Raw genomic sequence first — 12,314 nt, 5'->3', positions numbered from 1 at the left:
TTCACATGTTCTTCACATGTTCTTCACATGTTCTTCACATGTGTTCTTTTACTTTTACTAACAGGGACTCGTTAATGTACAGAAGTGTTTTCTCTTTCCTTCTCCTGCTTTCCTCCTCTCGCCCTCTGTCCTCTTCCTCTCCTGCTTTCCCCCTGTTCTCTCCCTCTCTCTCTCCCCTCCCTCTCTCCCCTCCCTCCCTCTCTCCCCTACCTCCCTCTCTCCTCTCCCTCTCTCTCTCCCCTCCCTCTCTCCTGTCCTCTCCCTCCCTCTCTCCCCTCCCCCTCTCCTCTCCCTCTCTCTCTCCCCTCTCTCTCTCCCCTCTCTCTCTCCCCTCCCTCTCTCCTGTCCTCTCCCTCTCTCTCTCCCTCCCTCCCTCTCTCCCCTCCCTCTCTCCTCTCTCCCCTCTCTCTCTCTCCCCTCCCTCTCTCCTCTCCTTCCCTCTCTCCCCTCCCTCTCTCTCTCCCCTCCCTCTCTCCTCTCCCTCCCTCTCTCTCCCCTCCCTCTCTCTCTCCCCTCCCTCTCTCGCCCCAGGTTCTACTGGGACCTGCTGATGTTGCTGCTGATGATGGGAAACCTGATCATCCTGCCCGTGGGCATAACATTCTTCAAAGACGAGAACACTCCTCCCTGGATCATCTTCAACGTGGTGTCCGACACCCTCTTCCTGGTGGACCTGGTCCTCAACTTCAGGACTGGCATCATCAAAGAAGACAGCACTGAGATCCTCCTGGACCCCAGGTGAGCCAGCAGCCAGGTGAGCCAGCAGCCAGGTGAGCCAGCAGCCAGGTGAGCCAGCAGCCAGGTGAGCCGGCAGCCAGGTGAGCCGGCAGCCAGGTGAGCCAGCAGCCAGGTGAGCCAGCAGCCAGGTGAGCCGGCAGCCAGGTGAGCCAGCAGCCAGGTGAGCCGGCAGCCAGGTGAGCCAGTAGCCAGGTGAGCCAGCAGCCAGGTGAGCCAGCAGCCAGGTGAGCAGGCAGCCAGGTGAGCCTGGCGTCGAGCCTGGCGTCGAGTTTCATTCTTATTCCGAGTAAACAGTGATTGACGTTCATGCTCCCCTAACAGGGCTATCCGCCAGCGCTACCTGAAGAGCTGGTTCCTGGTGGACTTTGTGTCGTCCATCCCGGTGGACTATATCTTCCTGATGGTGGACCTGGAGGCGCGGCTGGACTCGGAGGTGTACCGGACGGCCCGGGCGCTCCGGATCGTCCGCTTCACCAAGATCCTCAGCCTGCTGCGCCTGCTGCGTCTCTCCAGGCTCATACGCTACATCCACCAGTGGGAGGAGGTGAGGGGGGGAGGGGAGGGGAGGGAGGGAGGGAGGGAGGGAGGGAGGGAGGCAGGCAGGGAGGCAGGGAGGCAGGCAGGGAGGGGGAGAGGAGAGGAGAGGAGAGGAGAGGGAGGGGGTGAGGAGAAGGGGGGAGGGAGGGAGGAAGGAGGGAGGGAGGGGGGGGCGAGGTGAGGATAGGGAGGGGGTGAGGGGAGGGAGGGAGTAGATGAGGAGAGGGAGGGGAGTGTTTTTTTCAAATATTTTGTTTCCAACCTTTTACCTTGTATCCTTCCTGTCCTCCCCCTGCTTCCAGATCTTCCACATGACCTACGACCTGGCCAGCGCCATGGTGAGGATCGTCAACCTGATAGGCATGATGCTGCTGCTGTGTCACTGGGACGGCTGCCTGCAGTTCTTGGTACCCATGCTGCAGGACTTCCCCCCTGACTGCTGGGTCTCCAAGAACGACATGGTGGTCAGTAACTCTCTCTCTGTCTGTCTCTCTGTCTCTCTGTCTGTCTGTCTCTCTGTCTGTCTCTCTCTCTCTCTCTCTCTCTCTCTCTCTCTCTCTCTCTCTCTCTCTCTCTCCTTCCCCCCTCTCTCCCCCTCCCTCTCTGTCTCTGTCTCTCTCTCTCTCCTTCCCCCCTCTCTCCCCCTCCCTCCCTCTCTGTCTCTCTCTGTCTCTCTCTCTCTCTCTCTCTTTCTCTCCCTGTCTCTCTCTGTCTCTCTCTATGTCTCTCTCTCTGTGTGTGAGAGTCACTCTCCCTTCTGATGTGTGCTGATTATGCTGTGGTGTTTGCTCTGAGTGTTTACCCTGATTAAGGTTAGCTATGTAGGCACATACTTTGTTTGGGCATATACATAATATTATTAGTTTAACAGTTTGCGTACGTTGGTGGTGCTTGATAATGAGCATGTGAGCATGCAAGAGTTGACATTTACATTTCTCCAGGTTTTTAATTGTATGTGTGTGTGTGATCTTTACTGTGGTGTTTTTACACACACATACACACACACACATACAATTAAAAACCTGGAGAAGTCACTCACATGTTGTGTATATAGCTGACTCACGGATCGACGGACCGATCTCGGTGGTTGCCAGGGTGACCGTTGCTAGGCCAGCTTATGTGTGGAGTTTCCCCCAGAGAAAGCCCCTCTGGGTGCTTTAGATTAGAGCTGGGATATAATTGACATACAAACACACACAGACGGACCGACAAACACACAACACAAACACAGATAAGATCTCACACTCTGAAGATTCAGACAAACTTCAAATGTGTTAGCTCAGCAGATAACTATACTTAACAGTTAATACTTCTACATGAATGTATTAGACCGGTGGATTAACAGCATTATTCGTCTTCTAACCTCTGATATTGAACGTTGATTTTCCTCAGTTCTCTGAATGAGTTCTCTACGTATTTCCTAGACAGGATGGAGAAAAACAGTTTCAGTTGCACAGTTTAAGCCATGGAGTCATGATCTCGATTGTTTAAGCTGTTGTCAGTGCCTTGAAATGCTCCACTCACCCCCCCCCCCCTTCTCTCTTGCTCTGAGAGGCACTCATGTGGGATAGACATTTCTCAGACAGCTTAATTAGACCCCCTCTCTCTCCCTCTCTCTCCCTCTCCCCCCTCCCCTCCCTTCCCCTCCCTCTCTCTCTCCTCCATCCCACCCTCCCTCCCTCCCTGTCTCCCTTCCCCTCCCTCCCTCCCTCCCTCATTCCCCCTCCCCCTCACCTCCCCGTCTGTATAGAACGACACCTGGGGTGTGCAGTACTCCTATGCCCTGTTCAAGGCCATGAGTCACATGCTGTGTATTGGCTACGGGGCCCAGGCTCCGGAGGGCTTGACGGACGTCTGGCTGACCATGCTCAGCATGATCGTGGGCGCCACCTGCTACGCCATGTTCATCGGCCACGCCACCGCCCTCATCCAGTCCCTGGACTCCTCGCGGCGGCAGTACCAGGAGAAGGTAACTCCACCCTCGTCCACGATCCGAAAACCCACAACCACCCCTGTGATGACTGTGGAGCACAGCAAAAGGAACAAAACCCTTTTGAGGTCACCTCAAACCTTGAGGGGAAATATCAAGACAGTTAAATGTGTCTTTAGAAACACACAAAGGTTCTGTTCAACCTGAAAAGGGTTCTATCTTTAAACCTTTGTACGAAAGGTTCCACTGCTGGTGAGTTCAAGGTTGTGATATGTATCGTGGAAGAAGTGTTTCAGTTTCAATATGAAACAGTGGTATGTGTGTGTGTTTCAGTATAAGCAGGTGGAGCAGTACATGTCGTTTCATAAGCTCCCTGCGGACGTACGGCAGAAGATCCATGAGTACTATGAGCATCGCTATCAGGGCAAGATGTTCGACGAGGAGAACATTCTGGGAGAGCTCAGTGAACCACTGAAGGAGGTAACACACACACACACCAACACACACACACAGACACACACAGACACACACACACCGACACACACCCAGACACACAAACACACCGACACACACACAGACACACACACACTTAATTTAAAGGACTTCCTCATCCATCTCACATCCCTCTCCTTCCATCCTTCCTTCCTTCCCTCCTTCCCTCTTTCCCCGGGTCCAGGAGATCGTCAGCTTCAACTGTCGGAGCCTGGTAGCTAACATGCCCCTGTTTGCCAACGCTGACCCCAACTTTGTGACAGCAGTGCTGACCAAGCTGCGCTTCGAGGTCTTCCAGCCGTCCGACTTCATCATCCGCGAGGGCACCGTCGGACGGAAGATGTACTTCATCCAGCACGGCCGAGTGGGCGTCCTCACCCGCGGCAACAAGGAGACCAAGCTCAGCGATGGCTCCTACTTTGGGGGTGAGGCGAGGGGAGGGGGATGGGGGGGAAAGTGTGTATGTGTGTGTGAGAGAGAGAGAGAGAGAGAGAGAGAGAGAGGTTCTAACATATTGGGAACAAGGCCTGTGTGTTGGATTACAAACCGATTGGAATGCTGTCTCTTAAACTTCTCAGCAAGATCAATTCTTTATTTCTGTTGTCTTCAAACACCCCTTACCCTCCTCTCCCCCCCCTCCCTTCTTCCCTCTCCCTCTCCCCCCCTCCCCTTCTCTCCCCCCCTCCCCCCTCTCACCCCCTCCCCTCCTCCCTCTCTGCCCCCCTCCTCTCTCTCCCTCTCCCCCCTTCCCTCCTCCCTCTCCCTCTCCCTCCCCCCCCTCCCCCCTCCTCCCTCTCCTCCCCTCCCCCCTCCCCCCTCCCCCCTTCCCCCTCCCTCTCTCAGAGATCTGTCTTCTGACGCGTGGGAGGAGGACGGCCAGCGTGAGAGCCGACACCTACTGTCGTCTCTACTCCCTCAGCGTGGACAGCTTCAACGAGGTGCTGGAGGAACACCCCATGATGAGGCGGGCCTTCGAGACCGTGGCTGTGGACCGATTGGACCGCATCGGTATACCACGTGTCCGCTGATTGGCTGATTCATCTGTCATTCAATCCTGTGCTTGCAGTGACTTGCTATTTTCCATTTCTTTGTGTAATGACCTTGGTGAGAACTCAGCGTCCTGTTCCCTTCAGAGTCCTGTTTCTATAAGGCTTTGTTGTCTGACCTGAGTCCTTGAAACCTTTTTGAGGGAGAGAGAACAGCAGTTAAGAAATGGAAAGGAAACGACCAAACTAAAATCCAAGCCACCCTCCCATCTTCAGTCTGCCTCTGATCTCACACACACACACACACAGCGTGTCTGATCTCACACACACACACACACACACACACACACACACAGTGTGTCTGATCTCTCACACACACACACACAGCGTCTGTCTCAACACACAAACATCTTCAGCACCGATTTGGACATCTTGTCAGCAACGATTTGATTCGATTTTTTAAATAATTGATTTGCTTTTGTTTCCTGCAGGGAAGAAGAACTCCATCCTGCTGCGGAAGTCCTCCCATGGGGGCAGCAGTCTGGGTCGAGGGGGGGGCCGGGGGTCTGGGGGGGGTGCGGGAGGGGGGCTGGGGCTGGGGGTGGGGTGCCTGGGCTCGTGTGACAGCGTGCTGGTGCAGCAGATCGTGAAACACGACAGCATGCCTGCCATGCAGGAAGCCATCGCCGCCGCCGCAGGAAGAGGCGGAGCCTCAGGAGGAAGTGGCAGCGTGTCCCCCAGGCCCCGCCCACTCATCTGGGCCCCGCTGGTCCACGCCCCGCTGCAGACGGCCGCGGCGACCACCAACGTGGCCCTGGCCCTCATGCAGCAGCAGCAGCAGCAGCAGCTCCACCTGCAGCAGCACGCCATGGGGGGGCCCATATTCCTGCCCTCCCCTTTCTCCTCCATCTCTCCCTCCCCCTCCTCCTCCTTCCCCCTCTCCCCCCCGCGCCCCCCCGTCCTGCAGCCCCTGCGCCCGTCTGTCAGCTCTCTGATTGGCCTGATGGGGGTGGGGGGGATGGGGGGGCTGTCTCCCAGAGGGAGGTTCTCGGTTTCCCCGTCCCCCTCTCCGATGGGACCCCTGGGAGGCCTGTCATCTCCCCCTGTCGCCAAAACCCCGCCCATTGCCACCTCGGTCCCGCCCGCTGTCCAATTAGGATGGACCCAACATTACAGTCTCCGCCTCCACACAGACCTCCCCTCAGCTATTGGTGGATCCCACGGAGCCCCAGCGGGAGGGGGGGCCGTGACTCCACCCCTCCACAAGGTGCCCCCCGCCAACCCCTCCGCTGCCCCTGGTGGTGGCTCAGACGGCCACAGTTCCAGTGGCGGCCAGCAGGGGGCCAAAGAGGCTCTGCTGCGGTACGGTGTGGGCAGCTCTCAGGGTCTGCCTGTGCTGGGTCGACTCACTCAGGAGGCCAGGCTGCTGTCGGCCTCGCAGCCCACCCTGCCTCACCGCTCCTGGGTAGGAGTGCAGCCTCACCCCCCTCTCTATCGCAAAGCCTCCGGAGGGAACCTGCTGTCTGCCCAGATCTTGGCAGGGGGTCAGTTAGCCAGGGGGGGCAGTGCGGGGGTGTTGAGTTCCAGTGCCTCTCCAGTCCATGCTGCGTTCCAGCAGATGGCTCCTCTGAACACACTAGTACAACCGATACAGGCCTTAGTCACAGCCATCCCTGGGCCCCTCTCTGCACACACTGCCACACACCTGGCCCCACACACACACCCGTCACCTGCGTCCGTGGCCCCACACACACACCCTGCCCCGCTGTACACCACCGGGCCCCTCCACACCTGCTCACCTGCCTCCCTGGGCTCTCCCTCTTTCCCCAGTCCCACCCTCCACTCCTCTGTCTCCCCCTCCGTAACGCCGGCCCCCTACTCTCCCACCCCGGCGCTGCCCGTCACCCCCCCTCGCCCCAAACCCTCGCCTACACCCCCGTCTCGTTCCTCCTCTCCTCCGCCCTGCTCCACCCCTACCGCGGGAACAGGTTCTGTGTCGCTGGCTTCAACACCGCGCCCTAAACCCAGCCTCACTCCTCCCTCCAGCTCCTCCTCCCCTTCTCCCTCATCCACTCCTCCCGTCTCTGTCTCCGCCCCCTTCTCCTGTCCTCAGACTCATGGGCCCAAGTCGTCTCTGTCCTCCTCCTCTCCCTCCTCCACCTCCACCTCCTCTCCCTCCTCCACCTTCACCTCCTCCCCTCCCCTTCCCCATACTCCCAGACCCAAGGTCTCCAACACTCCCCCATCACCCTCTCCTCTGTCCGGGCTCAGTCCGACCCACGCCCCCCTCCCATCCCAAACACCCACCCCCTCCCAGACCCGTACCCCAACCCCACCCCGCACCCCAACGCCTACACAGACCCGCACCCCCACTCCTGCTCAAACCCCCATCCAGAGCCGCACCCCCACCTCCACCCCACCTCACACCCCAACTCTGACCCGCATTCCTGCCCGCACTCCCTCCCAAGTCCCCACCCCCACCCAGACCGGCACACCTACATCAACCCCACCTCACACCCCTGGTTCTGCTCTGACCTGCACCCTTACCCCTGCCTCCTCACAAACCCCATACCAGACCCCCACCTCCATCCCCTCCCAACCGTCCACTCCTATCCAAACCCCAACCCTTACTTCCCCTGCTCCTACTCAGAACCCAGCCCTAACCTCTGCACAGGCCCAGATAATACTACCGGTGTCCAGCACTACTCACACCAAGAAACCCCCCACACCTGGACCCACAGCCCCCACCCCCTCCTGTCTGCCCCCAACAGCCCCCACCCCCTCCTGTCTGCCCCCAGCAGCCCCCACCCCCTCCTGTCTGCCCCCAGCAGCCCCCACCCCCTCCTGTCTGCCCCCAGCAGCCCCCACCCCCTCCTGTCTGCCCCCAGCCCCCACCCCCTCCTGTCTGCCCCCTGTCACCTTCACCTCGGTGTCTGGTTCCCCTCCCACAGGGCAGCACACACCTGCTCCAAACCTGACCCAAGCATCCACTTCATCCACAACAACACGCACTGCCTCATCTACCCCAGCCCAGACCTCCACACCTGCTCCAGCCCCTACATCTACCCCTACCCAGACCTCCAAACCTGCCCCAGCACCTACATCTACCCCAGCCCAGACCTCCAAACCTGCCCCAGCCCCTACCCAGACCTCCAAACCTGCCCCACCACCTACATCTACCCCAGCCCAGACCTCCAAACCTGCCCCAGCCCCTACCCAGACCTCCAAACCTGCCCCAGCCCCAACATCTACCCCAACCCAGACCTCCAAACCTGCCCCAGCCCCTAAATCTACCCCAGCCCAGACCTCCAAACCTGCCCCAGCCCCAACATCTACCCCAACCCAGACCTCCAAACCTGCCCCAGCACCTACATCTACCCCAGCCCAGACCTCCAAACCTGCCCCAGCACCTACATCTACCCCAGCCCAGACCTCCAAACCTGCCCCAGCCCCTAAATCTACCCCAGCCCAGACCTCCAAACCTGCCCCAGCCCAGACCTCCAAACCTGCCCCAACCCCTACATCTACCCCAGCCCAGACCTCCAAACCTGCCCCAGCACCTACATCTACCCCAGCCCAGACCTCCAAACCTGCCCCAGCCCAGACCTCCAAACCTGCCCCAACCCCTACATCTACCCCAGCCCAGACCTCCAAACCTGCCCCAGCACCTACATCTACCCCAGCCCAGACCTTCAAACCTGCCCCAGCCCCTACATTTACCCCAGCCCAGACCTCAAGCCCCTCCCTGATCCCCTGTCCCTGTCCACCCACTCAGTCGGTCGCAGGCGCCCCCATCCCCCAGACCCTCTGCCCTGGAGGAAACCCCGCCCACTCCACCTCTCCCAAGGGGGAGAAGGACCCAAAGCTGCCCCTTACTAAGAAAGACTCGGAAGCACTGAGACATAAACTCCCCGCCAACATGTGAGGAGATAAAGATGTCTCTGAAGGAGACCAACCGATTGGACAATGGACTTGTTGAGTAGGAGGGCTCATTATCAGGATAGCCAATGGATATGCATAGATAACCACGTGTTCACCTTTGGTACTAAACATTTCCATGAAAGTGACTTCTGTTAAACTCTCAGACTAGAATGTGATTGACTTAAAACCTTTAGTGTGAACTTGAAGTCCTAAAGCTCGATGACTCTCTTTGTATATGTAACTCTCTGGAATAGCGAGCATTGCAGGTAGTTTTAAAGTCCAAATGTATACATATATATCTGTGTCAGTGATTGTTGGAACAAGCAAGGGAGCTGAAGTGGAAAGATTGCCTGACCCAAGTTTCACATCGAAATACAGGCACATCACATGGGTAATGGTGATATAGCATGAGCCCTGCTGCTGATTGGGTCAGAGGGTGTGATGTCATATCATTTGACAGCAAATAGGATGGAGAGTTCCTGTATTCTAGCTCCACCTTCCTCTTGCCTCCTGCTCGTCACCAAAGTGTGATATTGCGTCATCAGAATTTTTACCATGAAGACAATAATTCCTGTAAAGTTGATAATCACATTGATCAGAGTATTTAAGTGAAATCCTCTCGTAGTTTTGTTGTTCCAGGTGTGTAGTGTTTACCTTTGACAAATACAAACTCTTTAAGTCAAAATGTTCACCCTGGTGACGACTGTAACCAAATTGTGTTTTTTTGTGCAACACTGTGGACATGTGTTTGTTTGTTCCTCCTAGCTTCTTGTAAAAAAAAAATGTCTTTCTCGGGTACGCGCTGTCTCTCTTCTCTTCTGCCTTTTATCTCCACCTGTTTCATCCTCTTTCATCGCTACACAGAGCTTCTGCTGGTAACCGTTTGAGCAACACTTAGTAACGCTCGCTCTGTCTTTTCTTCTCTTTCTGCTTTTTGCTATCAATACACTATCTCTTTCTACCATCCTCTTCTTTTACTTTATCTCTCTCTCTCTCTCTCTCTCTATGCCACTCGTCCACCCTCTCTCTCCCATCCTGGTATTCTGTTTCGTGTTGTTTGATGTTTTGTGTAGGTAGCGACAGAGTTCCTGTCTTAACCACTGATACCATGTTGCCTAGACTGTATATTCAAGGACCAAATGTTTTATTTTGTATTTATCACAGCTTAAGCTTTGAGCAAAAATAACCAATAGTCAGTTATGTTAATAAGGATGATCACAAGATGGATGAGGAGGATGTTGATGACAACCATCGGTGATGATGTGTGTATGTGACTGAAAGAATAAAGCAGATTTAGATATCAGTTTCTTAGTGTATTTCATTTCTTAGTGTGTGTGTGTGTTTGTAGCAAGGATGGGGAGAAGGGATGTCAGTGAAACAACGTACAGAACTGAAGATGAAAGTGATTTCCTGTCACGTCTGACAGAGGACATTTATTTCCTTCAGCTGGCCAATCCCAAACTCTCCCCCTCTTTTGTACTCTACTCTGCCCTCCTGTCTGTGGTTCTACTCTGCTCTCCTGTCTGTGGTTCTACTCTGCTCTCCTGTCTGTGGTTCTACTCTGCCCTCCTGTCTGTGGTTCTACTCTGCTCTCCTGTCTGTGGTTCTACTCTGCTCTCCTGTCTGTGGTTCTACTCTGCTCTCCTGTCTGTGGTTCTACTCTGCCCTCCTGTCTGTGGTTCCCCTGTACTCTACTCTGCCCTCCTGTCTGTGGTTCTACTCTGCTCTCCTGTCTGTGGTTCTACTCTGCTCTCCTCAGTTCCATTCTGGTGGCCCTCAGTGTCCGTGTGTAATCTTGCTCCTCTCAGCGGAGGTGAAGCAGACTGTTGTCCAAGGTTAAGCCTCTTCATGGGGTGCTTAGATCACTTCTGCTCCTCTTGACTTGGACTGAATGAAAACCTGCCTGCACAGGGCAGGATTACATGCCCTTTAATACTGAAGACAGCCAGCCAGCCCCAGGCCTCTCCCCCCCTCACCTCATTACTGTTGAAGGCCCTCAGGTTTGACTGTGGTGTGGGTGACCTACCGTAATCACTGTCACCTTTAGAGGATTAAGTGGATTCCGGATATAGGATTTTCTCCCTTGAATATCTGCACATTATTTATAAACTAGATTATTTCTAATCTTGGATTTGCTTTATGGATATTGACGGCATATGACTAGAACTAAATGACTGGTTTAAAACAGCTGGCTTATTCCCTTTACTTTGACTGAAAGACCCTGTCAAAAATAAACGGCAAACCTGTCCCACCCACTTGTTATCGAGAACAAAATATTTCCTGGCCACATCCTTAGTAAAAAAGTCCCACATCTCACCCCAAAAAAAGACCTCATTGAATCCACATTCGAAAACAAAACAGCGCTCCTGCATCAGTGCCAGTGAAAGAGCAGCCATCGTACTGAGTTCTGTACAATCTACCGCTATCTAAGAAATACTCAACTACCGCCAGTAGATGGCGCTCGACACCCAAACCTTCGCTTTGAAACGATCCACGGCCGCTGAACAAACGAGATAATGAAAGGGATGACTTCGGTTCTAGGGGATATGTGGAGCGTATAACAGCGTGTAAGAGGTTAACGATGTGAGGCCAGCAGATTAGTGGCTGTGAATAGGGGGAATAAATAGGGCTGTAATTGCTGCTTGTCACTCTGGCTCTGAAATAGCCTGGCAGGGAAGCCCTATTCTGGTGCTGCGCTGGACCTGCGGGTCTGCTCGGAGGCACTTCCACGCCAAGCACGGCAGTGGGATCAGTTTGACATAGGCCTACATGATCAGGGTCTAATGTAAGTGTGGCTCAATGATCTCAATATGATCAGTAATCATGGTGTTTCATTTACATTTTGAAACCAAGGCATTATTCACCAAGTATTTGGAAATTTCTAATCCTGGACAGATATTTAACTTAAATATAAGCGAGCAGGTGTGTGCGTGCGTGCGCGTGGGTGTATTTGTGTAACTTCTGTCATAGCCTTTGACCTTGGTGGTTGATGTAAGACTTCACCCACACAGCCCAAATACACACAAACACACAAACATGCACGTCTGCACACTCACAACAGCAGAACAGGTAGCTAGACCGCAGAGCAAGCACAGATTTAAGGTTAGGGGGGCGGTAGCGCGAGGGGGGCTGGGTGGGTGCACCACAGAGATATATTTAGACTTCCTCTGTTTTCAAACCCCTCCATCATTATGCCATCACGCGCAGAGGGGTTGTGGAACAGACACTACAAAGCGAGAGAGATTGAAATGAAGAAAATTCGGTGATTCCTCTACGTAACTTCAAACAGGAAGTGTCCGTGTGTGTGTGTGTGTGTCGCGTAGTTTGTTGGGAAGAAGAGAAAGGGAGATGTGTGTGTGTTTAACCGTATTCACTCTTGTTGACAGGTTTGTGACAGGAAGGTGTTGCTCACTGTTTTGTGTACACAGCCTACTGTCTCTTCCCTGAAAAGAGTGACACATAAAAAGACTTGGTGATCATGAATAGATTAAGAAAAGTCCCGGTGTTCTGAACTCTCTCCCTGCTTCCGCCTACATGGTCTGGTCATCTCTAGAAACCTATGTGCATTATTTGGAAATAGAGTGCTGAGTCATGTATGAGAGGGAAAGAAAGAGAGAGACGGAGAAAGAGAGAAGCATCTGTAACGGTTTATAGTATTGTTTCATTGTCAATGACATTTTTCGTGTTTTTTAAATAATTGTCTTCATAGT

General features: G+C 54.4%; 1 protein-coding gene across 1 annotated transcript; it reads left to right on the top strand.

Annotated features, from left to right (window-relative positions):
- Positions 1 to 535: 535 nt before the first annotated feature.
- On the top strand, positions 536 to 8,562 carry LOC146301611 (uncharacterized). Its single transcript, XM_084669176.1, has 10 exons — positions 536 to 738; positions 1,060 to 1,282; positions 1,578 to 1,739; positions 3,026 to 3,244; positions 3,539 to 3,685; positions 3,882 to 4,122; positions 4,541 to 4,705; positions 5,175 to 7,284; positions 7,635 to 7,957; positions 8,180 to 8,562. The coding sequence occupies exons 1-10, from the start codon at positions 551 to 553 to the stop codon at positions 8,560 to 8,562; spliced, it is 4,161 nt and encodes a 1,386-aa protein (XP_084525302.1). The 5' UTR covers positions 536 to 550.
- Positions 8,563 to 12,314: the final 3,752 nt, after the last annotated feature.

Source organism: Hypomesus nipponensis, chromosome 2 (genome assembly GCF_054491055.1).
Source record: "Hypomesus nipponensis isolate SF chromosome 2, ASM5449105v1, whole genome shotgun sequence".
NCBI lineage: Eukaryota > Metazoa > Chordata > Actinopteri > Osmeriformes > Osmeridae > Hypomesus > Hypomesus nipponensis.
Note: the sequence above shows the minus strand (reverse complement) of the source record. Positions and strands in the feature narration are given on the sequence as shown.